This window comes from Mustela nigripes, chromosome 5 (assembly GCF_022355385.1).
Source record: "Mustela nigripes isolate SB6536 chromosome 5, MUSNIG.SB6536, whole genome shotgun sequence".
NCBI classification, from domain to species: Eukaryota; Metazoa; Chordata; class Mammalia; order Carnivora; family Mustelidae; genus Mustela; species Mustela nigripes.
In genome coordinates, this window is record NC_081561.1 from 28,340,570 (window position 1) to 28,365,770 (window position 25,201).

At 56.2% G+C, this 25,201-nt stretch overlaps 3 protein-coding genes across 4 annotated transcripts; 1 reads left to right on the top strand and 2 right to left on the bottom strand.

Moving 5' to 3' along the window:
- The first annotated feature begins 207 nt into the window (after nt 1-207).
- SAPCD1 (suppressor APC domain containing 1) lies at nt 208-2,062 on the top strand. The gene is made up of 4 exons (XM_059398989.1): nt 208-436; nt 672-812; nt 1,292-1,387; nt 1,522-2,062. Exons 1-4 carry the CDS (start codon nt 323-325, stop codon nt 1,696-1,698), a joined length of 528 nt encoding a protein of 175 aa, XP_059254972.1. The 5' UTR covers nt 208-322; the 3' UTR covers nt 1,699-2,062.
- A 127-nt stretch (nt 2,063-2,189) lies between these two features.
- VWA7 (von Willebrand factor A domain containing 7) lies at nt 2,190-11,317 on the bottom strand. Its single transcript, XM_059398990.1, has 18 exons — nt 11,280-11,317; nt 11,096-11,166; nt 10,535-10,792; nt 9,946-10,227; nt 9,382-9,478; nt 8,673-8,783; nt 8,030-8,225; nt 7,742-7,911; nt 6,371-6,483; nt 6,029-6,145; nt 5,403-5,588; nt 4,778-4,910; nt 4,513-4,665; nt 4,301-4,393; nt 3,447-3,748; nt 3,229-3,368; nt 2,844-3,018; nt 2,190-2,738 (listed from the first exon to the last, which is right to left on the bottom strand). The coding sequence occupies exons 3-18, from the start codon at nt 10,775-10,777 to the stop codon at nt 2,574-2,576; spliced, it is 2,676 nt and encodes an 891-aa protein (XP_059254973.1). The 5' UTR covers nt 10,778-10,792; nt 11,096-11,166; nt 11,280-11,317; the 3' UTR covers nt 2,190-2,573.
- Nucleotides 11,318-11,524: 207 nt separating this feature from the next.
- VARS1 (valyl-tRNA synthetase 1) lies at nt 11,525-25,024 on the bottom strand. 2 transcript variants are annotated; one of them, XM_059399887.1, is made up of 30 exons: nt 24,757-25,024; nt 24,059-24,481; nt 22,707-22,841; nt 22,473-22,611; nt 22,133-22,257; nt 21,964-22,048; nt 21,614-21,714; nt 21,351-21,478; nt 18,525-18,689; nt 18,228-18,309; nt 17,627-17,746; nt 17,432-17,540; nt 17,250-17,344; nt 16,919-17,009; nt 16,544-16,668; nt 16,355-16,458; nt 16,109-16,267; nt 15,896-15,986; nt 15,665-15,770; nt 15,504-15,574; nt 15,292-15,417; nt 14,852-14,956; nt 14,701-14,769; nt 14,337-14,415; nt 14,085-14,212; nt 13,541-13,696; nt 13,162-13,368; nt 12,979-13,090; nt 12,526-12,851; nt 11,525-11,668 (listed from the first exon to the last, which is right to left on the bottom strand). In XM_059399887.1, exons 2-30 carry the CDS (start codon nt 24,443-24,445, stop codon nt 11,600-11,602), a joined length of 3,795 nt encoding a protein of 1,264 aa, XP_059255870.1. In that variant the 5' UTR covers nt 24,446-24,481; nt 24,757-25,024; the 3' UTR covers nt 11,525-11,599. The 2 variants fall into 2 exon arrangements, with proteins under 2 accessions (XP_059255870.1, XP_059255869.1); XM_059399886.1 differs by having other exon boundaries at nt 21,964-22,051.
- Between the last annotated feature and the right edge of the window lie 177 nt (nt 25,025-25,201).

Here is a 25,201-nt window from a genome sequence, read left to right on the forward strand (position 1 = left end):
AATCTCACGTTGGGTGTAGAGATTACTAAAAATAAACACACACAAACCCACAGTGACACTGCTGTAGGGGGACCCTGGGTTCCACCCAGGGGGAGAACCAGGCATTTCAATAGACACTACAAAAGCAGATGAAAAGGAAGCCAAATAAGCCCAACAGAGATGGTCTTTCTCCTAAGTAGGGGCACCCTAGCCTCAGATAGACACAGCAAAAAGGGCTCTGGGAGGCTGAAAAACAAGGTAGGACAGTCACAAGGCAGGAGGGAAGGGGAGGGACCAGCCCGGGCACCCGTGGGCGTGGCTCTGCCCTTCCCACCTCCGAGCCATGGGGAGCCAGGGTCCCGGTGGACCGCCCCGGGTCCAGGCTCCCTACACGGTTCTGCTGCTGCCACTGGGAACAAGCTGCCGAGACTCAGGGGCCCGTAGCTTTTTCCTCTGGGTGAGTATTAGTCCAGCAAGTGGTCCCAGGGACACCCGCTCCCTGGATCTGCCCCTCCATTTCCACTCAACTTTGAGGACCCGTAAGTCTTCTCCCCTGCCCTCCAGGTGCTCAGTGGTCAGTCTGGAGTCACACTCTGTGACCAGACAGTGAACCCAACCAAGGGCTGAGAGGAAGAGCCACGGCCCAGAGCCCTGCTGTGGAGCAAGTCAGCCTCTGCTTCTTGCCTTCCCAGCTGCAGAGGATGCAGGCTCTGGAGAGGGAGCAGGATGCCCTGTGGCAGGGGCTAGAGCTGCTGGAGCATGGCCAAGCCTGGTTTGAGGGCCATCTGAGGGAGGCCCAACACGAACAGCTGCATCTAGGGGCCCTCGGTGAGGTAAGGAGCTGCTGTGCTGTGTGGGGGAGCAGGGACATGGGAGCAGAGCCTGACACCACCCTGGAAAGGCAAGAGTTAACAGGTAGGGATCATGAACTGGAAGCAGCTGATGACTGGATGCCACCAAGTGTTAGGTTGGTGTTCATTGTTGGGATTAGAGGAGGCTGGCCTGCATTCCATTCAGAGGGACATGGTCTGGATCACTCCACTGAGATGGGGGAGTGGCCTGGATTATTTCAGTGGGGCAGGACTAGACAGGGAAGATCCATAAGGAATAAGGAAAGGGGTACTGTGCTATTTGGTAGGGGGGGATGGAGGAACTGGATTGTTAAAGAGATGGGAGTGGAGAGTATCGGGTTTTTCTACCCACCTTGAGGGCTACTGAGATGAGGGGATCCAGATGGAGAAAATGTATGGCCTGTGGTGACAGAAAGAGTGGCAGATGGACCCCAAGTTTTCACCACCAACTCCTCCTTTAGAATTTTCTAACAGATTTACACTCAAAGCCTCGTGGCCTCCAGTTAGCCCAGATTCAAAAGGTGAACATGTGTTTGCAGAATCTGATTCAGGAGAAGGTGAGTTTATTGTTTTTCGTTTAGATTTTTGGGAAGGTGCTGGTAGAGAGGGGACTTGGGATCAATATTTAACAGAAAAAAAAGCAAACCCTGCCCCTCCCCCACCCCCACTCTCCCCATATCCCCTAAATAAGGCTAGTTCCTGTGCTGCCCAGGACTGGAAGGGAAGGCCAAGGAAGCAGAACTTACAGCAGCAACAGGTAAACTTTAGGAATTGGGGGGGGTGGTGGTATAGGGCGGAAGCTCTGGACCCTTGCTGGGGGTGGGCAGATGCTCACACTCTTTCTCTCCTCTTCTCCAGGAGTTGCTGAGGCAGAAGGGAGGCATTTGGCCAAAAGGAGAGACCCCTCAGCTGAGCTGTCCCAAGATGCAGAAGGGCCCAACCCGTGTGTAAAGCCTCCTCTGGGTTTCCTCATTTGGTGAGGGGGAAGGCTGAGTCAGAACCCCCAGTCTCCTCATTCTGCTTCTTGACTTAACAGATAAATGGCTCCAGGTGGTGGGTCGACTGAAGTCCCAACATCTTGGTGTAAAGTTTCTTCTCTGCAACTGACAACTTCCATTTCATCTTCTTATGCCCTCATTCTCCCTTATATGATATGCTTAAATGATCTTTCTTTGAAATCCCGCTCTAGAGAACACATGTTTATCAAAACTGTCCTTCAACTTTAAATACAAAAATAAAATAGGGACTTCTTCAGAATTTTAAATAAGAACAAATTTATAAATAAATTCTATAATAAATTATAGGGACTATAATAAAAATAGGGACTTCTTCAGAATTTTAAATAAGAACAAATTTATAAAATTTCTATAAATAAACCCCACTCCCAAATTTAGTCTCCTCTCCATATTAGTCTCCAAATTTAGTCTCCATATATCTTTCCTTCTACCTGAGCTTGGGAAAGCATGAATAAATAGTGGAATAAGGAGATGCTGTGGAGAGATAGGAAACAATTTTCTCCAAAAAGAGGTATTTGGTTTAGTTCCCACCAGGGTTAAAAAAAAAAAAAGTGCACTGTGGGAAAATCTATTGCCCTCTATCCTGATCTCACTAAGAAAGAGAGGGACAAGTGCAAGAGAAGGAAAACCTCCATCCCAGCTGGGAGAGGTGGGGTCCCAAGGCCCACGTTACCTTCTCACCAATGGGGCAAGATTGCAAATAGCTCTGGAGAGCCATCCCTCCGTGTCACCAGGAGGCCAGGCCTAGCAGGAGCAGCACCCCGCCAACTGTGCCCCACCAGGGCTTGTCCACCTGCCCTCCCCCGGCCCTTCCCTGAGTCACCAAAGTGGAGGCCGGGCTGGTCGAGGTGAGGATGGGGCCAGATGAGTGGGCAGGGGCGGCCAGAGGGTCCTGGGGAGAAGGGGGAGAGGCTGTCAGGATGTCTGTACCCAAATTAAGCCTACAGGGCCCTCCTCTTAGGCTGTGTGGCCTGAGATGGGAATAGGCGTGACTCACCTGCAAGGCAGGGCCCAGCACCAGGAGCCGGAGGAAAGCGTGGGTGGGAGGCCCTGGGCTAGCCTCTCGACCTGTCACGGTCACAGTCACTGTCACCACTGAGTCTGGCGCGGCTGAGTCTGGAACCTCCAACCATAGGCTTCCCCAGGCAGACTCATTCAGTTCCAGGCGAACTCTACCAAGTGGACACAGACACCAGGCTGAGGGCCAAGCTCTGAAGAACTGAGTCAGTGGTCGGAGGGTCTGAGCTAAGCGCCAGCAGGCAGGCGGAGACCCAGCACCAATCGGAGTGGGCTGCTCTTAGGCGGGGCTTCAGGCATCCAGACCCCAATGCCAGGAACCAAAAGTTTCGCCAGAACTGAGCAGGCGGGTTCAGGGGCTGTACCTGGAGAGATTGGAGGTGAGAGGGAAGCTGGGGCTGACAGATGTCCTAAGGTCGAGATCTTGAGGACCTGAGAAACTAGTGATGCGGAGGCTGAGCAGGGCCTTGCTGCCTGGAGCCAGGAACCCTGGGGAACCGCCGAGCTGTGGAGGAGGAGGGTGGGTCAGGGCAGGAGCAGCTGCTGCAGCCCTCGCCACCCGCACCTTCCCCTGGCGTCTCACCTCCAGAAGGACGGGAACCACGGTGCATGGCTGGGGGGCCGCTCGGTGCAGGCCTCGCCCCTCTCCGTCCTGGCCGATCAGCTCCACAGAGAAGGGTCCCGTGGTGGACAGAAGCGTAGGTGGAAGCGAGGCGGTGAGGAGATTGCGCTCCCGCGGTCCTGTGGGCTCCAGAGGCACCCGGCCCCGCTCGGCACCATCAGGGACCCCTCGAAGGACGATGTGGGAGAAGTGTGGTCGAGGGTCTCCGAGCTTGCCTCTGGAGCCTGGCCCTGTCACCTCTACCAGCAGCTGGGTCTGGAGGCCTGGGACAGGGTCGGGGACAGGTGGGGAGAACGAGGGTCCGCAGGAGATAGAGACAGGGAGAAAATAATGAATGGCTTTTAGAATAGGGGTTATTCCTGGGGAGTACAGATGGAGAAAAGGGGTTACCTCTGAGGATTACTGTTGGGCAGGGTCAGGAAAGATTCTGGGATGCTGGAAATGTTCTAAATTTGGAACCAAGGACTGGTTACATGGTTCGTTATATGAAGTCTGCCCCGCGTGTACTTTAGTTTAGTGCACTTCGTTATACAGGTTATAACTCAATACAAAGTTAAATATATATATATAAAAATAATGGGGGCACGTGAATGCCTCAGTTAAGCATCTATCTGCCTGCAGCTCAGGTCATGATCCGGGGCTCCTAGGATTGAGCCCTGCATCCGGCTGCTTGCTCGGCAGGCGCCTGCTGCTCCCTCTCCCTCTGCCCCTCCCCCCAGCTCGTGAGAGCAAGTGCGCACTCTCTCTCTCTCTCATAAATAAATAAAATCTTAAAAAATAATAATGGACAAGTTGGGGCAGGGGGACAGATATACCTGCAACTGGCTGAGTCAGCGGGTAGAGGCCAGGGTGGGGGCCATCCTCCATGGGAATCCCAAAGTAGAAGAGGAAGTTCAGAGCTGTCTGAGCTGAGGAGGGTCAAGGCAATCAGAGACCTTCCGGAGAGGAATGTGACTGATAGTGCTCTCTGAGCTCTGCAGCCTTCCCTTCCCCTCCCTTCCCTTCTCAGAAGTAGCTCCCTCCTTACCTTGCACTCTCACCCGGGGCGTGCCCTCAGCTGTGACCTGGATCTCCCAGGTCCCTGTCTGTGGCGGGTCATTCAAGGTAACTATCCAGAACTGCCCGAAGCGACGTGTGTGACCTAGAGGCCCCTCACCTTCCTCCTGGTCCTGGGAGACCCCTGATGGGAGTGGGGGAGCAAGCGATTGGCACAGGGAACCATCCCTATCCCTTAGTATGTCACCCTTCTCCTCCATTCTTCCCTCTGCCTCAAGAAACACACGGGGAAGTACCTGCAGGGTTTCTGATCCAGAAGCTGCTGACCTCCCTGTGGATCCGAACTGTGACCTTCTGGAGCAGCGCATCCACACGGAACACAAGTGACCTCCCAGATACCACAACAGGAGGCTCCAGGGGAAGGGTAACCTTGAAGGATGGGAAGAACCACAAAACACAGGAGAAGATAAGGCCTTGAATGAGATGGGAACTAAGACAGGAGAAGGGTGGAGACAGAAGGAAACTAAGTCACACGGGGAGAAGGGAGGCCAGTGACAGGGAGGGAGCCAGGGGCAGGGATGGAGTTACGGTCAGTGACAAAGTGGAGACAAGGGATTGAGGGTGAAGCCATCACTTCTTGTCCCTCCTTAAAAGATGGCAGGATTTCCTGTGGTGGCCCTGAGGACAGACTACTGGAGGCCAAGGGTGGGGGACAGGGGACAGTACTCATAGGGAAGGAGCAATGTGGAAGGTGGACAGTCATGGATTGCAGAGGGAAAGAAACCTCCTTTCCCACCCTTCTGACTGTAGTGGCAGCACACTGGGTTAAACCATTAACCTGTGAGAAAGAGAGGCCGTGTCACCCACACCCTTAGTTCTCAGTGGAAAGCATTAGTCCCTCCGGTGCCCACACTTACTCACCAGGTCAGCCATGCTGTCCCCAACAATGGCGGCTACATCCTGAATGTGCTGGTCCTTGGTGAAGATGACCTCTCCTCCTGAGGCCAGGGCCACCGCTTCATATGGTTCAAAACGCAGAGGGGACAAGACCTCACGCCGAGCTCGGCCCTGAACCCTCGATGGGTCTTCAGTCACTAGGAATGTCACCTGTGCCCAGAAGAGAAGCCAGTACTTGAGAACTCCCCCACTGTAAACAGGGGTCTCCTGTGCCCAAGGGCTCTACAGAGCTGATGACCAGTGGCAAGGTCCCTGTCTGCCCTCTGACTGCCACTGCTGGGTCTCTCAGTGACACGACCCCAAGGCCTTCACTTAGCAGTCGCCACTCCTTTGTACTTGTCACCATATGTCACCCACAGGGTGGATTGTTGGCAACTAGATCCCCAGTTTTTTAAGAGGTTTATTGGCGACAGGTTCAAATATGAATTCGGCATTAAATAGGGGATCCGGAAACATTATACTCATTGTCTGCTTTTCCCAAGGCTGGGTCAGCCGCCAGAGTGAGGGGTGATGCTTGTTGTGAAGGTGTCATCCTCAGGTCCCCCACATCCCTGGGTGGCTGACATCAGGTCCCCATCAGCTGTGCTCACTCTGCAGCGCCGCTCCTGAGTTAGGGATTCCACCCGGCTGGTGAGCATGGCATCCTTGGGGGAGGCGTCAGTGAAGACAAAGATGTCTGAGAGCGGAGGGGTGTGCAGCAGAGCCAGCTGGCAGGGAGGGAGAGCGTGGGCATTAAACATGGTGGCAGCAGGTGAATGGGTAGAACCAGGGAGGACAGAATTGAAGGTCAAAGGACCCTGGAACCCAGGACGGAAGCTAGGGGGACTGAGCTCTGAAGGTGGGGAGGGAGATGGAGGTCCCAGAAAGGCTCGAGTTCCCCTGGGTGGTAGGACCTGGAAAGGAAGAAGATGGAGTGGGGGGGTAGGGCAGACCTCCAGGGCCGACAGGCACATCTCAGGCTCATCTCCACCACCCAAAGCATGGATCTCATTGAGCTGTTGCCAGAAGCTGTCAGGGTCACTGGTTATAAAGACAGGACCAAACCCTGGGGAGGGAGAAAGGAGGTTGAAGTGAGTGAGGAGCAGGGTCCCCATCCCTACCCAGGACCACCTCCCCAGTCAAGAGGCCTGCTGTCAAGGCCAGGCTCCTAGGGTGAACAAGTATTGAAATAACAATATTCCCTTATATTTATATGGGCAGGGCAAGGGCTAGTTACACTTGGGGGAAAATGGACCTCATTTCCTTCAAAAAATGGCAGCATCTCCTGTGGTCCTGAGCAGGCCTTTATCAGGTATGCGTGTTAAGTATGAAAAGACCTGGGGCCTCGATTTCCTCACCAGAAAAGTAACAGTACTTACCTCACAGAGTCATCGGGACTAAATGAGTTGATTTTGTAAACCTTAGAATTGTGCTTTGACCCATAATAAGTGCTAAATTCTTAATTATTCAAAACTCCAGGGCACCTGGATGGCTCAGTTTTTAAGCGTGGGCCTTTGGCTCAGGTCATGGTCCCAGGGTCCTAGGATGGAGCCCCACATTGGGCTCCCTGCTCTGTGGGGAGCCTGTTTCTCCCTTTCCAGCTCCCCCTGCTTGTGTTCCCTCTCTCACTGTGTCCCTCTCTGTCAAGTAAATAAATAAAATCTTAAAAAAAAAAAAAAAAAAAACCTCCATCAAATATGTGTTAAGCCCCTATTAAATGCCAGCTACTGTGAGATTTATGCAGGTAGATTGGACTCAACTCCTGCCCATAGGGAATTCTCAGTCCTATGGGTATTTGGCGGTCATTTCAACCCTAGGAGATGGGTGGGATAAGACAAGTACTGACCCATTTTATGGACGATGAAACTGAGGCAAAAAAGGCTAAATGATTAGCTTAAGGATGCACAGTGACTGGTCAACCCAGGGCAGAGGGTCTGACTTCCATTTCAGTGGGGAAAGGAAATACACTATAACTAGCTGTCTCAGAGGCTTCACGGGGGGCCTGCACCCACCAACCCCCGCCCCCATCCCAACATCCATCCACAGGAAATGGAGGGAATTGAGAATGGCTGATTAGCATGGAAGCAGAGTCCCCTGCCTAAGCACAAATCATGATTAACCTCATATGGAAAGTGCTACCATTTTGGAAACACCAGACATGCCCAGTTGTTTGCTATATGCACACAGGTACCGGTAAAGACTCAGCCACGGGAAGTATCACCATTTTGTTAAGGAAGTGGAGCCATGAGACCCCACTTCCCCACCAGTGGCATATACCCCTTGCCCTGGACTTTCCTTCCACTATCCTCGCTGACCACAGTTACCTGGATCGTGGAAAGGCACCAGGACGTAGTGGACGGGCTCCATGGGGCTGCCCTGCCGCTGTTCCACAATGTGGCGAGCCTGGATTTTGGCAGCATTGATCTCCTCACCCATACTGCCCGTGGTGTCCAGGACGAAGCTCAGGCTGGAGGCTGGGCTGATGTCCAGCAGTCTGGGGAGCAGGCCGGAGACACAGGGAAGAGCCTGCACATTCATCCCCAGCCACTGACTACTCAGGTCCCCCAGGAGTGCACGCCCACTGAGGAGCGCGTCTCGCAGAGACCACTCACCTGGAGAAACCTCTGTCTCCCAGGCGGTTTCTCAGGAGACTGAAGGCCTGGATGGAGGCCTGAAGGGCCAGTTTTGCCGCCTGGAGGTGCAGCATGTGGTGGGGGGAGAAGCCCGGGGATGTGCTATCCTTGTTGATGCCTCCCCGTGGGGGCTGGGAGCTGCTCCGGTCAAAACGGCCCCCATGGCTACATTTCCCTGGGTTGGGAAAGAGATCTGGGGGCTGTGGAGGTAAACAAGCCACTGCCTCCTAAGGAAGTGAGGCCCTTTTTGACCTGGCCTGACCTCTCAGCCTTCAGCAAAGGATCAGCAAGAAAGATGACATTTTGTGGAGGGCAAATCTAGAGTAAATCTGGAAGGGTCAGTCATCACAGTACACAGGAGATCCCCTGATCCCTCTAGTCAGTCCCCAGAAGCTGCGGTTGGGTAATGGAGAAGTCTTAGCAGCTGAGTAAGAAGATCTTCCCTCCCAACAATCATGGCCTCCTCAGTGGGCCTCCATCCACCCACCCCATTCCCAAGGCTCTCGGTTTCTTCCGGGAAGTGAAGCCATAGGAAATGGAACAAGGGTCTACAGTTCTGAGATCCCTAGGGAGACGGCCAGAAGAAAGGAAGGGACTTTCTCCCCTTACTTCTGTCTGGTACCTGGAGGTTTGGAGGGATGAGTTCCAAAGTAGCCAGACGTGAGGAGTGTAAAGCCCAACAAATTCCCGGGACAGCTCAACTCCTCACAATCAGAGCAGGTAGGATCATCCACTGGGAAGAGAGAACAGGGGTCTAGACCCCAAGATTCTACCACCACTGACCTTTATCCCCGTCCATCCAAACTTTGGCTTTCCTCCCAGCTTGCCAAGCCCGTATGTACCCTTCTAGGCTTAGAGGAAAAAAAACCTCAGAGATCGTCTGGTGATGAGACTGAATATATGAGACAGGGACTGCGCTAGGAAACCCAGAAAGCGTGGTGAGCAGTACTGCAGGGACTGAGCCCTATGTGGGCTGTGGACATGAAGCCAACTTGTAGTAGACAAGAGGCAGCCATAGTTCAGGTGGAAGGAAGAGGGGACTCTGAGGGAGAGCCCTGTATGCTCCATGCCATATTGGGTAAGGAAGCCACATGAAAGAGAACTCAGCTGAGGTCTACAGACCTTGGCTCTGGCTCTGTCCTCCCCTGTATGATCTTGGAGACACTATCTAAGTGACCTGGCCTTTGGCTGGGCTGGGGGGACCTCACAGGTTGTTCCAGAGAAGAAGCAATGTCACATCCTATGTGACCTGAGGATATGACACAGGGGTTGGGTAGGCTGACAGGACTCAGCTCTGTGGGTTTCCCGCAGCACCAGGGTCATGGCTATACCTCGTGCCAGGCTCCGGAGCTCCTGCCTCGGCCAGAGGAGGTGAGGCTGTGGTTGCTGCTGCCCCATTTCCACCCAGTTGCTGTGACTATAGAAATCCTGGGCGCAGGGGGGCAGAAGGGGACTGTCATCACGATCTCCAGCCCTTACCCCCACTCCTTTGAGTCTCCCCATCTAGAAAGTGTCCTCTTAACCTCTGCAATGCCGCGGCTGCTGTCAGATGCCCCAAGTGCCCTCCACACCCTCTGCCTGTTGCCCAAGAGGGAGCTTTTCTCAAGTGAGAGTCTCCCAGTGTTTGCTCCCATCTCCCTCAGAACCCAGAGACCAGACCTCGGGCCTCTGTGTTCTCTCCGGCCACAATGGCCTCCTGCTGCTCCCACTGGAAGTGCTGCCAGTTCACAGCTGGGACACTAGGGTCCAACCTCAGGGCTTTGGCAAGCAGCACCCCATCCCTTCTTGAGCAGGGGGAGGTGTGACGAGGAGGTACCCTGAGGAAACCTCTCTCTGGGCGATAGGAAGACCCAGAGGAAAGACCCCCCCCTCCAACTGATTCAGGCTATTCTCACCTGCAACACGTGAAGCGCGGCCCCGAGGCGCTGGCGGGCCAGGGTGTGCTCCAGGGCCCTGGCTGCCACCAGGGCCTCCCGGAGAGCCCCCACAAGGCGCATGCGCCCCTGGCCTAGCCGCTCCGCATCGAAGTGCAGGTCAGGGTCATTCCTGGATGTTGGCAGGAAGTCCTGGGCTGCGTTGGCACGAGACACCTCACCTAAGGCTGCTCGGAACCGCCGGGAAGGAAATTCAGGTCCAAAGTAGGCAGCAAAGAGGTCATCGGCGAGGAGGGTGCGGCCCTACAGAGAGTGGGTTAGGGGATAGGTTGTCCCTGGGAGTGGACCATTGCCCATGTTTCCTCAAGTGAGGTGTGCAAAAAATTGAGTGCTGGGCCCTATGAGGGAGGGGCAATTCTGGATCTTTCTAAGGAGTGTGGACTCTTGATTTTCAGGACCGGGACCCTTGCGAACTCATTACAGGGGGGAGAGGTGGGGAGGCAAGAAGGAGAGGATGTCCCTTCTTTTGGCAAGCAGAGCCCTCAGTGAGTAGAAGTCCCAAGGAATTGGGGAATCCAGTTGGGATGTGACAGGACCTGGGGACACTCACCAGGAAGTCCTCAAGCCGAAGTGGGGGCCGACCTGGGGGCGGCTGCTCCAGGAAGAGCTGCAGGGTGACATTGAGGGCTGCCTCCTCAGTCAGGTCCTGGTGGGTGATGGAGCCAGGGGCAGCCAGGAGGCTCCAGATGTTGGGGAAGAAGGAAGCTGTGGGGGGCAGCTGCTGTAGCAGCAGCAGCAGCAGCGGCAGCACCGGAGGGCTCAGGTGGGAGAGGGGCACGTCTGCGGGGAGCATGGCTGGGACATAGACCTGGAAGACAGAAGTCTCTCAAAAGTAGGAAGCAGCTGCGAGTCCAGGGCATGCCCAGCTGTCTGTCCGCCTGGGCATCTGCTTTGCCTCAAGCACCTGACAGGTCCCAACCTGGCTTCCCCACCCTCTCTCCTAGGTTGCCCAGATAACCCGAGGGCCTTATCAGGCTCTTAGGGACATACACTTGCAGGAGAGGGGCTGAGGCTCCTCCCCTAGGACGCCCCCTCCCCACCCCCAGACCTACATCTCCCTAGCTCCCCACATACAGAACGTCTGAATCCCCTCTCTAGGCCTCTCCCCTACCTGGTTGCTGGTTCTCCGGCAGGGCCGCTGGGGCCTGGTCACAGGGCACTTAGGTCAGAGTTATAATTAACCTAAGTGGAGAATCAGTGGAGCGGGAGGGAAGCCTGGGCAGGGGACGGGGCAGGATCGGCAGCCCCGGCCCCTCTACCCATGCCCACCCAAGGGCCCAAGCAGCAGCCAGTACCAGGGCGGGCCTCCCTCAGCAGCAGCAGCGCAGAGGTGAGCAGAGAAGAGCTGGGAGGAGGGAGTGAGCAACATGACTCAGGCCTGGCTCAGCGCCAGGGATAGACCCAGATGGACACACCTCTTTGCCCACCCAGTGCCTCTGGCCTGCAGCCCTCGCACTGCTCATGCCCGCTGTGTCCGCGGGTGTAGGCACCCAGGCCCTCCGTGCCCTCCCCAGTCCTAGCACACACAGACAACAGAGGGTTTTGTGGCAAAATATTTTATTGCTGCCACCCCCAAGGTGTACATTGGAGGTTATGAAGAGTGGAGTTGGGTGTATCACAGCATCTTCTGGAATAGCGCAATGGCCTCATCCACCTTCCTGAGCTCTGCTTCTGTCTGCTGGAGCTGGGGGGTGGAACAAAGGAGAGGGGGTGTGGGTGGTGAGGACCCAGGCCCGAGAGAGGACACAAATGCCAGCAGCAGGGCACAGCCCAGAGTAGGTGAGAAACAATGCAATGCCCACAATGGCAGGGGGGTCCGAGGTGGAAAGATGGGCGGAGTACTCTGGGGACTGCGTGAGCTTGGCAGGCCTGTGCCCCCCTCATCCTCCCCAGTCTCCCCAGCACCACCTGCTTTTTCTTCCAGCATCACTGACCTCCCAGGGCTTGCCTTCTGCCAGAGTGGCCAGTCCCCAAAAACAAAGGGGCCTCAAAACCAGCAGCTCCGCCCCCAGATGAATGGTGGGGCACCGGGGTTAGGAACACAGGACAGGCAGGCACTGGGTGCTCGTTTGTAAAATGGCAATGGTAGAGCTTCCAGGAGAACAGAGAGCCCACTCAGCTGCCAAGGCTCAGTAACTCAGCCTCTGCTCATTTCTGTGTCCATGTGGTTCACCCCACTGCTCCTCCCTGGAGAGACCCCAGCTGAGCCCACTGGGCTTCCTGACTGCAGGCGGTCCGCAGAGCAGCCCCAGGCATGTGGGATGCCACGTTCCAGGCACTGGGTGAGGCACGAGGGCTCTGGCTGGGAGGCAGGATACCTGGTTCTAGGTCTGCCTCCATCCTCACCTGGTTTGTGTGACCCTGGGTGGTGTCCCCCGCCCCTTGCCTGTTGTTCATGGAAGAGAACAGACTACACAAACCCCATGTGTTCAAGGGGCCCAGGCTACCTGTTCCCCCGGGACTGCCCAGATCTGGGGTCTGATGAGGGAGGGAGCAGATGGTGAGGGAAACAGAGGAGGAGCGCCCGGCTGCCCCACACACCTTGGTTCTGTCTGCCTCCTGGACGTCAAGGGGCACCTTGCTCGGGTAGCCTGAGGCAGCACGGCGCTCCCGCAAACGTTGTGCCTGGCGCTGTGCCTCACTACGCTTGGCCTGCAGCTTGCCCAGCTCCCGAGCCGGGTCCACCAGCCCCTGCAGCTGCAGGTGGACGGAGCAGCGGTCAGAGGCCAGGGCCACAGCACAGCCCTGTGGCACGGGAGCCCCTAGGGCCAGAACGGCCACCACACCCGCACTGGCCAGCGCCTGCACGTAGCCTGACACTGCCGATGCCAGAGCGCCTGTGGCCTCATCGGCCACTTCCAGGAAACCTGTGGGGAGGGAGGAAGGAGAGATGTGGCTCTGAGGAGACGTGCCATGAGGCCACCGCGCCGGATGCTGGTCTGAGGGGGCGGAGGGGACCAGGGAACAAGGTGGGTCTGGAGGCCGGAGGCTCACAGTCAGGCCGGATCCGGGTGAGGTTGTAGTCCGCACGCAGGGAGCGCACAGCCCGTGTGATGCTTAGGGCCAGTTCCATGGCAGCTTCTGCATCAGGGTCCTTCCAGGAGCACTGCGGGGTGCAGGAGGCGGTGAGGGAGGCTGGCGGGCAGACCAGAGCCCCCTCCAGGCTGCATCCCATACCTCTGAGGGCTCCGGGTAGGGGGTAATACACAGGCTAGGGGGGGCCTGTGGTGTCCGCCGAGGCAGCCTCTGGAACAGCTCCTCAGTCACAAAGGGCATGAAGGGTGACAGGAGCCGCAGGCCAACATCCAGGCAGGTGTAGAGGGTCTGGCGAGCACACTCGGCCACCACTTGGTCCACCCCATTCAGCACAGGCTTCAGGCACTCCTAGGGGACCAGGAAGCATGGGGCTCAGGGATGGAAAAGGTCTAGCCTCCAGCCCTCCCTGTGCCTGTGAGGATTGGGAAGGTGAGAGGAAGGCCCAGGTCTCATGGCCAGCCACTGGCAAAGTAAAGGCCCAGGGCTCTGCCGCCCTCAGCCCCATCCCACTCCTCCTCACCAGGTAGACATCACAGAGCTCATAGAGCCAGAAGCTGTACTGGGCAGTGGTGACAGCTGAGAAATCGTAGGCCTGGAAACCTTGGTTGCTAAGCCTCACGGCCTCAGTCAGCCGGCTGCGGATCCAGCGGTCCACCAGGCTCTCGTGGCCTCCAGGCTTGGGAAGAAGGAGCGTATCAGCTAGTAGGTACCATATGCCCCAGGGAAGGAGGCAAAAGCCCATGGGGAGCAGGAACCATGGGCAGGTTTGCATTCCTGGAGACTGACAGGTCCGAGGCAACCATCATGTGCCTGTTATTTGGAGGAAAACGGACAGGCCTCCTGCCTCCTTTGGGGAGGACCCCAATGCCCCAGGCTTTCACTTTAACTGTCCGTCCCTGTGTCCATCCATCTCCTCAGTTACACAAAGGCTGCTCCAGGGTAGGGGTTGGGCCACCCAACCCCGCGGCTGTGATCCTGACCAGCACGGGCCACGCCTGATGCCTGAGTGGCATCAGTACAGCCCGTGCAGATGCTGCCCACCTTGCCGTCTAGTGGGTCCTCACCTTGGAGGTTGGCGAGGGCACGAAACCCTTCCCAAGGCCCCGGAGCGCAAACTTGGTGGCATTCCAGAGCTTGTTGCAGAAGTGGCGGTACCCCAATATCCGGTTCACGTCCAGGTTGATGTCACGACCTGCATGGGAGCAGAGGCTGCGTCCTCACCATTCTCCCTCCTGACTTGTGCCCGTCATGGGGAAGGGAAGGGTGGGCCTCGGGGAAGGAGAAGGGGCCCGGCCAAGAGGTTTTGGAGGCCATACCCTGAGATGTGTAGGCACAGAGTCCAAACCGCAGGGCGTCGGTGCCACACTCGGGAATCCCTGCTGGGAAGTCTGCCTTCTGTGGGAGGCGGCAATGGGGGGCACCTTGAGGCGGCCGCACCTCCCCAGGCCCACACTCCAGCCCCCAAGCCCGCCCTTGGTACCTGCCCTTCTTTTAAGATTTTATTTATTTATTTGACAGACAGAGATCACAAGTAGGCAGAGAGGCAGGCAGAGAGAGAGGAGGAAGCAGGCTCCCTGCTGAGCAGAGAGCCCGATGTGGGACTCGATCCCAGGACCCTGAGATCATGACCTGAGCCGAAGGCAGCGGCTTAACCCACTGAGCCACCCAGGCGCCCGGTACCTGCCCTTCTTTAGCCTTCTCCACCTCACTAGGATCCAGGTTGCTGCTCAGTAACTGGTCGTGGAGGCCCTGAGAGTGAGGCGGGAGTGGTCAGGGGGCTGACACCACAGCTCCACAGTCCTTCCCCGCCTGGCCCCGAGCGCAGCCCCACCTGCAAGGAGACTCCGTGGATGACGTCCAGGGGGTCGATGACATTGCCTAAAGACTTGCTCATCTTTCGGCCGTGGGCATCTCTCACGATGGCGTGGAGGTAGACCTGGCAGGGAAGACCCATGACCACGTGTCTCCTCACCCAGACCCCAGTGCCTGCCCCGGGCCCTGCCCCACGCAGGCCCCATTCTGAACCTCAGACCCCTCAGTGACCCTGCCAGTCCATTCAGCACCTTCACGGGAATCAGAGTACTCCCTCCTCCGGGAAGCCGGGTCACAGAATCACTGTGGGGAAGCCCAGCCAGCTTTCAGTGCCCACAAGACCTCCCTGGTTGGGAGGTCTGTGTCCCCATATCCCTGTGCATGCTGAGCCCGAGCTGTGGCATGGGGGCGGGGGTGGTGAGGGAACGACCACGGGACAGGTCTTGGCAGTCTCCGCACCTCCCTGAAGGGCAGCTTGCCAGTGAGCTTCAGGCCAAGCATGACCATCCTGGCCACCCAGAAGAAGAGGATGTCATGGCCCGTCTCCAGCAGCGTCCCCGGGTAGAACACGCTCAGATCTTCTGACTGGGGGCAGAGCAGGCCATGATGGGGGGCCCAGCACCCACCTCCCAGACCTCACCCCACCCCGAGCTGGTCCCTCAGGAACACACCTGGTTGGGCCAACCAAAGATGGAGAATGGGAAGAGACCAGACGAAAACCAGGTGTCCAGTACATCCTCATCTGAGGGAGGTCAAAGGTCAGAGGTCAGAGCAGGCAGAGACGGGGATCAGAGCCCCAGCTCAGCCATCCACCCCCCAGGCCCAGCCTTGCCTTGCTGGAGACTGATCTTGTCAGGGGACACTCCAAACTCCTTGGCTGCCTTCTCCCGGGCCTCAGCCTCGCTGCGCCCGCTCATCCAGTACCGCTCATCTGGGTCCTGCCACAGGCGGAGTGAGCACTGAGGGACCACCTCTGGCTCGCCTGCCCCGTCCCGTCAGCAAGGACTCACAGCCACCTCAGTCCCCGGAGATGGGCCAGTGTCCAGCCCCGGCCTGGGCTCACCTCCCCTGGGGGTACGGCTGGGTCACTGACTGTGACAAAGTAGGCCGGGATGCGGTGGCCCCACCACAGCTGCCGGGAGATGCACCAGTCCCTGCAGGGAGGGTGGGGGGGAAAGGGGTACATCAGGCAGGGGAGGAAGGTGCTCCTGCCTGTGCCCCCTACCTGCCTGGCCCCTCACCCAGCACCCCTCCCCACACGGAGGGGCCGACGCACCGGATGTTGTCCATCCAAGTGTGCCACGTCCGCTGATGGGCCTCAGGCAGGATGCGGAGGTCACCCCGCGTCACGGCAGCACTGGCGGCCTGGGCCATCTCCCCACACCGCACGTACCACTGTGGCCGCAGCAGAGGCTCCACCACATCCTTGGAGCGGCTGCGGGGATGCACAGGTGGGGGAACAGATGTGAGTGCCCCGAGGAGCCCTGCCCCTCCTCCCACCCCGCCCCAGCCCCCTCCTCACTTGCAGAGCGGCACCACCATGGGGTTGTCCTCAACACCCCGGAACAGTCCCCGCTCCTTCAGTGCTGCCAGCACCGCCTTCCTGGCCTCAAACCTGGGCAGGCCCTGGGTGGAAGACAGGCCCTGTCAAGACCATGCCTAGGTACCCCACACATCTCTCTACTGGTCACTGCACCCCCTATAGTCTCACCAGGAAAGGCGGGGGCACGTTGACGAGGGCCCCTCGGGAGTCCATGATGCTCACAGCCTCCAACCCATGTCGCTGCCCGACCTCATAGTCGTTCTGGTCATGTGCAGGGGTGATCTTCACCGCACCTGGGGTGCACACGGGGGTGCCCAGGCACGAGGGACTCAGTGAAGTCTCTTTCCACACACAACACCCCTCTGCTGGAAGATGTCGCTCCCAGACCTCCCTTGTTCCCCATGTATCTAGTACCGCGCCCTGAAACCCAGCCCAAGTCCTGCTGGTTCAGGAAAAGCTTATTTGTTTTGCTTTGAGAGGGAAGATGAATGACCGTAGGGAGCCTCATGGCCTCCTTCTCTCCGAGGATAGCCTCTTGCTCACCTGTGCCAAACTCCATGTCCACAAAATCGTCGAAGACAATGGGGAGGCTCCGAGACAAGAATGGGTGGATCACACTCCTCCCCTTCAGGTTCTGGGGACAGGGGGTGACATCAAAAATTCAAGAGGGCCCAGACCTGACTCCCTCCCACCCAGGGTCCTGACTGCCCCACACCCAAATTCCATCTTCAGGGCCAGAAAGGAGCTGCAGATGAGTTTCTAAGCCTATTTTCTCCTCAGCCAAGGGGCTAAGGGCCCATCCCACACCCGCTCACAGGGTGGGAACCCCTCCAGCCAGCACTCCTCCCCAGCTGTGGGCAGTACCCCACCGCACCTGGTATCTAGGATCTTTGGGGTGCACAGCTACGGCCACATCTCCCAGCATTGTTTCGATCCGTGTTGTCGCCACCACCACCTCCTCGTCACTGTCTGGGATGACATGTAGCCTTGCGGTCTCAGCTCTGGCCCCTTCTCCCAGAGGAGAGAACCCAGGACCCTGGTGCCCCTAGCTCCTACCTGAGCCTTGGATCTTGTAGGCAAAGGAGACAAGGACCCCAAATTCCACCTTCTCCTTGTAGCCAGGCACGGAGAGCAGAGTACGACCTGTCAGCTCCTTCTTATCCACCTGTGATATGGGTATTAAGAGAAGTGCCTAGGAGCAGGGGCTGGGGGCGGAGATGGGAGAGATCCTGGGCTGGGGTGGGGGGGCACCTCGATGTCGGAGATGGCAGAGTTGAGTGTGCAGGACCAGTTGACGAGGCGGGTACTGCGGTAGATGACTCCTTCCTCATGGAGCCGGACAAAGGCCTCCGTCACAGCTGTGGAGAGTTTCTAGGGAGCAGAGAGAGACAGAGATGGGCCCAGGCAGACTTGCCAAGGCAGCAGGATCTGGTGATACCTGCGCTGTTTGGAGTCCCACTGTCCAGCATGCAGACCCCTTTGAGGGCGGAGGGGAGAAGTACTTTTTTTTGAAGAGGAGAGGGCTATGGGGACATGAAGGCAGGCAACGAGCCTGAGGACTCTGGAGATGGCAAGGAAACCACTCAGCTAGGGACAGGTGCTGCTGAAGAGACTCCTGGGAGTTCAGGCTCCACAGGAGAGTGAGGCCCTATCATGTATCACCTGGGAGAATCTGAGCTCCCAGGTAACAAAGGGCCAGGAGAAGGGTCGAGAAGTGCTATTTGCAGCTGAGCCCTTAGTGGTTTCCTAGGGGTGGTGGGCTCCCCTCCTAGGGGAGGACCACAGCATGTGTGGTCTCTTCTGCGGGTTACTTGCTCTGGGGAGCCCCAGGCCTGAGACCCTTCCTGCTCACAGGGTCCATGGTGAAACAGGCTCGATTCCAGTCCAAGGAGCTGCCAAGCTTCTTCAGCTGGTGGTAAATCCGGTCACCTTTCCTGGAAGTGGACAGACAGGCCCGGAGGCACTCAGGTCTGGGCTGGAGGGAGAAATGAGGTGGTGGACAGGAGGGAATGGGGATCCCTCATCCCTCTGAAAGTGACCTGGGCCCCAGAGCCAACTAACACTCAGCCTCTGTGAGGGCCTGGGCCTGCAGCCAGGGCCGGAGGCTACAGAGGTCTTATCTGGACAGGGGACGGGGTGCTGCACTCACTCCTCTTTCCATTTCCAGACCTCCTGTAGGAAGGCCTCTCGGCCTAGCTGGTGCCGGCTCAGCCCCTGCTCACGCCAGAGTTTCTTCTCCACCACCACCTGGGTGGCAATGCCTGCGTGGTCACAGCCAGGGTTCCATAGCGTGGTCTCCCCGCGCATGCGGTGCCTGTGGGAAGAGCCAAGAGGACCTGAGGGGAACGGGCCGGTGGACCTGGCACCGGAGGAAAAAGAGGCTCCTGGGCAGGGAGCTGATGGACTCAGGAAAGAAAGGGGAGGTGGGAGGGATCCTCCCAATTGTAAAATTAGTCAGGGAGAGACGTGCAAGGACAGCTAAGGCAATCTGACAAAAGAACAAAGAGGAGGCTCGTGCCCAACCAGAAACCAAACACAGGATAGGGTTACGATTATTCAAACAGTAAGTTACTATGTAGGAATGGAGTTACAGATTAAGGGAACAAAACAGTGTCTGGAAACAGATCTGAGCAAATTTAGTATTCGCTGAAAGCAGCACTTCCTATCAGTAGGGAAAGGACAGTCAACTGAATAAATCTGTTTGGGACAACTAGCTGATTAGTTCCCTACTTGCCAATAGTCACCAAGATAAATTTTAGTCTGATTCGTGAACTCAACACTATTAGAAAAACATTAAAAAAAATGAAGAACACAGATGAGAGTGTTTATAACTTTGAGGTAGGAGAGGCCATCTTTAGTAAGACACAAAGTCAAATAACCTGGCAAATAGGAGCTCATCTGGTTAAGTGTCTGCCTTCGGCTCAGATCACGATCTCAGGGTCCTGGGGATCAAGCCCTGCATTGGGCTCCCTACTCAGCAGGGGTCACTTTTCCCCCTCTCTCTACCCCTCCCTCCCCCTTGTCCATAAGTAAATAAATAAATAAAAGGCTGCTACCTTAAGAGGTTTCTAAGTGTTCGTTCTTTTCTGATCTTGATCAGAAAACTTGATCATTGTTTGTTACGTATGTATTTAACATAACTCTTTGTGTGTTATGTACATATTTAACATAATTCTGTTTTTCCAGCTTTCAATTCCTTGCAAAATTCTAAATCCGAGGTTGTATCCCCAGTGCCCAGAATGGAGCTGGCACAGTGATGTCCAGTAAATATTTTCAACCATGTTAATTTAGTAAGTAGGACTGTAGAAAAACTTCTCAAAGCTTAAAATAAACAAACTCTGGCTTCCAAAGATAAAAAGTTGTCTTAAAATACATTTTTAGGGGTGCCTGGGTGGCTCAGTTGGTTAAGCATCCAACTCTTGATTTCAGCTCAGCTCATGACATCAGGGTTCTGACACTGAGCCCCGCATCAGGCTCTGCCCTCAGTGGAGAGCCTGCTTGTCTCTCTCTCTCTGCCCTTTTCCCTGCTCATGCTCTCTCTCTAAAGTAAATAAAAAGTGCTTTTTAAAGGAACCTGTCATGTGGTTTATTAGATTACATACTTGCTAACGCTGTTAATGTGTCAGGGAGAGGAGCAAGTGCTAGAATAGGAGAAAACATTTATAATAAACGTAACAAACCAAATCCTCAATATCTAGAATATTAAAGAATCTTCCAACAAACCAATTAAAGAAAAACAGCACAATCAATAGAAAAACAGATGAAAGGTAGGTACAGATGATTCGTATACAAGGAAACCTGACTGGCTGAGCAACACAGACAGACTCCACTCGGCCTCAGGAATCGGGAACGACAGAGGTAGCATGTTTTCGCCCATCAGACTGGCAAACAAACACCGATAATGTCCGGGATCGGAAAGGGCATGGGGAAATGAACACCCTCCCAGGCAATTCACAGAGGTGTAAGTCACCAAGACCATTTCGGAGGCAACTGAATAGAAGCATGCCCCTCCAACTGAGCAGTTTCAGTTCCTGATAGAACCAGAGAAATCCTTCCATTCGCACTGGAGAAAGCATATACAGGAATGTGCATTCCAACCAGGTGTTCAACAGAGAAAAATTAGGAAACAACCATAAATAAGAAAGTGACTCCAAGGTGGTGCGTGGGTGGCTCACATCACCTCTGCCTTCAGCTCAGGTCATGATCCCAGGGTCCTGGGATCGAGCCCCGCATTGGGCTCTCTGCTCAGCTGGGGGTCTGCTTCCCTTCCTCTCCCTGCCTGCCCCTCTGCCTAGTTGTGATCTCTGTCTGTCAAATAAATAAATAAAATCTTAAGAAAAAAAAAAAAGAAAGAAAGAAACTCCATTATGGGATAGCTACAGTATCGAATGCTATGGAACAATGAATGAGAATGAAGTCAGTCTGTGCATAAGAACAAGGAGAGAGCTCCAAAATAAATGGCTAAGTACAAGGAAAAAGTTAGTGTTGACTCTCTATGTTAAAGAACAGAAATAAGAAAAACCCACCCAAAAACAAAATTACAAATTACTATGGATACACGTATTTGTAAGTAAGTAGGTAAGAAAGACCTGGAATGATACACATCAAAGTGTTAATAATGGCTAAATATAGCACGGGAGTAGGTCTACAGGGATGTAGTCAAAGAGACTTGAAGCTTTACATTTCTTACAAAAATACATTTATGTATTTCTTGTTTAACTCAAAATAACAGTAGTATTAGTAGCAAGAGAAGGGAGACAGAGTCTGCAAGAAAGGGGAACTGGTTGCCTAACTAGGGGTTTATGCTGATGATCAAATAAGGGGACTGATGAGGAGAGAAGCAGAGCACCACCAGGGGGCATAGCTGAGGGCCCATATGGAAGAAGAGAGGACAGAGGGCCTGTCAGGTGAGAAGGGAGGAGAAAAGTGACGAGGCAGAAGAAGGATAGGGTCCAAGGACAGCACTGGAGCTTACCATCGGGTCAGGGAGTCCTGGATGGCATTGGTGAGTGCGTGGCCCAGATGCAGGGAGCCTGTCACATTGGGGGGTGGGATGCACATCATGAAGATTCCGCGGGGATTTGGTGCAGACACGCTGGAACGCTGATAGGGGAGGAAGGATGGGCACACGCTAAGGCCTCCCACCACCTTTCCCAGCCCCCTCCCAGGCAGTGGGTCCCGGGCCCTGCTGTCGCCCTCCCACATGTCCTCCAGGCCTGGGCAGCAGAGCTCACTCACTCCATACTCGGGCTTGAAGAAGCCCTGCTGCTCCCACCACGGGTACCAGGCAGCTTCCACGTACTGAGGGCTATAGGAGTCGGGCATGGTGCCACTGACATCTGGGAGAGAGATGGGGAGGGTCAGTTCCCTCAGGTTGTTCCCTGAGGCCAGGAGCAGCTGGGACAGTGGGCCAGCAGAGGCACCGGACTTCTGTTGCTCACATCATAGCACAGACACGGGGAGATTTGGGGGTCCTCCAAAGCCAAATGGTGGCAGCGAGGGCAGAACAGGAAGGGGTAACACCAAAGAAAGGCAGCAGCTGAGGAGACTGGAAAGGAAGGATGGGGTTCCCTTCCCCCTTCTCGTACCTTTCTTTTCCCCAGCTGGGGTTGGGAGGTCATAGGTAATGACCCCAGGATCCCGTTTCCCCCTCTTCTCTGGTTTTGGCTTCTTCTGCTTAGGAGGGAAACAATATAGGCACGGAGATCATCCACCCACCACGGCGCCAACCCTCCAGTTCTACCCTTAGCTTCTCACCTCTGCCGGGGGTGGCTGCTGTTGTTGGGTTTTCTGCTTCTGTTGGAATTTTTCCAGCTTCTCCCGTTTCTTTGCCTCTTTCTTGAGCTGAGTAGCTGTCTTTGGGGGTACAAGGACCTCAGGGCCTAGAGAGAGGCACAGAAATGCCAACTTAGCCCACTGGGAATCCTCTCTGTCAACCACATCACGATACTTCAGATGCGCCATTCCAGCTGCCCTAGGGCTCCCCACGCTCTCCCACCCTGTCCTCCCTCAGGGCCCTTCCTGAGTGACTCTGCCATTCTTAAAAGAACAAAAAGAAAGCAAGCTACAGAGAAGGCCCAGAGGAAGCCTTCCTCACCTGGCTGTTGAGAGAGGGGTCTGGCCCCCGAGTACAGAACCACCTCTCCCAGCACTGCCCGGAATTCTGGCTGCTGGACACATGTGATGAACCAGCGAGTCACATTACCCCAGATCCGGCGGGCAGAGGGGTCCAGGACCTGGGAGGGTGAACAGAAACGAAATACCCTTAGTCACCCTATAGCAAGGTCAAACGGGGGCTGCCTTGGTTCTTCTCCAAGATCCAGTGACTTACGTAACGGAAAGGCAGCAACAAGGCTGTGACAGCTGCCAGGTCAGCCAGCGTGGGGGCCTCCCCGGCCAGATAGGTGTGCAGCCGGAGCCACTCTTCCAGGGGACTCAGGGCCCTGCCCAGGGCCCCGAGGGCAGCCTAGCAGGAAAGGGAAGGGGTATGAGACAAGGTTTGGCCCACCTCAATTCCCACCCCCACCCAATCCATGTGGCCCCCTTCTGCTCCCACCTCCGAGGTCAAATGGTCATAACAGAAACATTCCCATTAGTTCAACAAATTCCTCTGGACACTTACTATGTGCCAGGTGAAATATATTAAACATCAAATGTTAAAGACTGCAGGAGGCAACACAGTAATCGCTTCAAGAAGTATTTATCAAGCACCTACTACAGGCCGGGCACTTCTCTAAAGAATGTAGACACAAGCACAGACCCTGACTGGTGCAATTTACACTCCAATGGGGGAGACAGTAAAGGTGTGAATACAGAATGCATTACCCTATTTTTCTCTGTAAGTGTTATGAAAAAAATAAATCAGGCTGAGGGGGACAAGGCATTCCAGAGAGGGGACCTCTATGGTATACAGAGTAAGCAGGATATGAGGGAGCAAGCCAGGTTCTGAATCACATATTCATCCCATTCATTCATTCATTCATTCAAGAAATACTAAGGATCCAACATGTGCTCAAAACTCTGCAAGGAGGGGATGCTTGCGTGGCTCATTTGGTTAAGCCACTGCCTTCGGATCAGGTCATGATCCCAGAGTCCTGGGATCGAGTCCTACATCAGGCTCCTTGCTTGGTAGGGAGCCTGCTTCTCTCTTAAGTCTCTGCCTGCTTGTGTGCTCTCTCTCTCTCTCTCTGACAAATAAATAAAATCTTAGGAAAAAAAAAAAAACAAACAAAAAACAACTCTGCAAGGAGGTAGTCTGCTTTGGAAGGATTCACAGCCTCAATCTGGTCTAGTTCTCTCTCCTCTCCTTTCCTTCCCCTCCCCATTTGCCTTCTCCTCCATCTCCCCAAGCACAGCCACCTCTCCAACCCCACTTGCTACTCTCCAGTCTTTTCCTGTTTCTCATCAGCTTAAGACTCCTCAAACTTCTACTCCCAGACTTTAAAACGCCTGGCACTAGACCGCTCTGCACACCTCTTACCGTTTCAACATGTTCAAAATGAAAACGTCCATTCTCAAACATGGGAAGGCCAAGGCTTAGAGTTTAAGAAACCTGCCCAAGGTTATCATACCAGGCATCAACCTGGGACTTGATCAGTGTTTCTCCACGTCTGACACACTGTCTTCCTGTCTCATTACCCACTCCAATCTTTCTTCTATCTCCGTCTCCTTCTTCCCACTCACCTGAGGGTCCTGAGTAGAGGTTCGGAGCCCCAAGGCAGGCAGCGTTGCTCCACAAGCAGCTGGTATTAGCTCAGTGTCGGCGTAACTGACCCACTGTTGGACCAGGACAGCAGCCCGGCTACCGCCAGGGCCCCCCAAGCCTGCCGGCCACAGCAGCTGTGCCACAGCGGTGGCCCCCCACACCCAGAGTCCACCAGGCCCCTGCTCCAGGGCGGGCAGGCGGGGTGGGGGAAAGGGAGCCCTGCTCGTCGGGGGTGGCTGGAGGCAGATTCGGGGGTGGGCTCCTCCCCAGCCCGGCCCTTCCCCAGCCTCCCCATAGCGTGCAGCTATAAGGGCACGGAGGCTGGGGAAGGCGTCAGGATGAGGGGAGACATACAGGATGGACATGGTTATGCTGGGGGTCCGAACGAGGTGGAAGAAAACCTAAGAAGCAAGAGAGACAGGGGTTGACTGAGGGACCCAGAGGTGTCCTATTGGGAAAACAGAGGGGACCCCTTGGGGGCTCCTGTACCGCAGGCGTCCGGGACCCCCAGGGCTGGAGGTCTGACCCGGCCTTAAGAGCCAAGGGCCCGGCTATCGGAGTGGCAGTGCCAGCGGGAGACTCCCCATGACCGCGCGAGCTCCGGGACTGCGGGAGGCTCGGGGTAGCCAGCCCCTCGGTGCCCGGCAGGACGCGGGCTCGGGCCGCAGGTACGTACTGGCGGGAGGTGGTCACACCAAGCCGGACGGCCACCTCGCGGCCGGGCGCCGGCCGAAGGTGGACTGGCCTGGCGGCCGGGGTCGAGGAGTCGGGCGGGCGGGGACGGTGGGCGGTTCTCCGGGCGACCCCAGCTCCCAGCGACCGCAGCCGGGCCACGGGCGCCCACGTGTTCCCCCCTTTGTGACAACGAGCGTTTCCGGGCCCGCGGGTCCTGGCGCGGGCGGCCGTGCTCCGCCTGCGCGGGCGGGGGCTGCCCTGCCCAAAACTCCGCCGGGGCCGCGCCGCTCGCCGCCCGCCGCCCGCCGCCCGCCGCCCGCCGCGCTCACGATGGACGGCAAGGGGCGCGGGCGCAGGAGCGGAGGATGCTCCCGGGAACGCGCTCCCGTCAGGCGCCACCGCGGGCACCCCGCGCGGGTCCTCGGCCGGGCCGGCGGGAGGGCGGC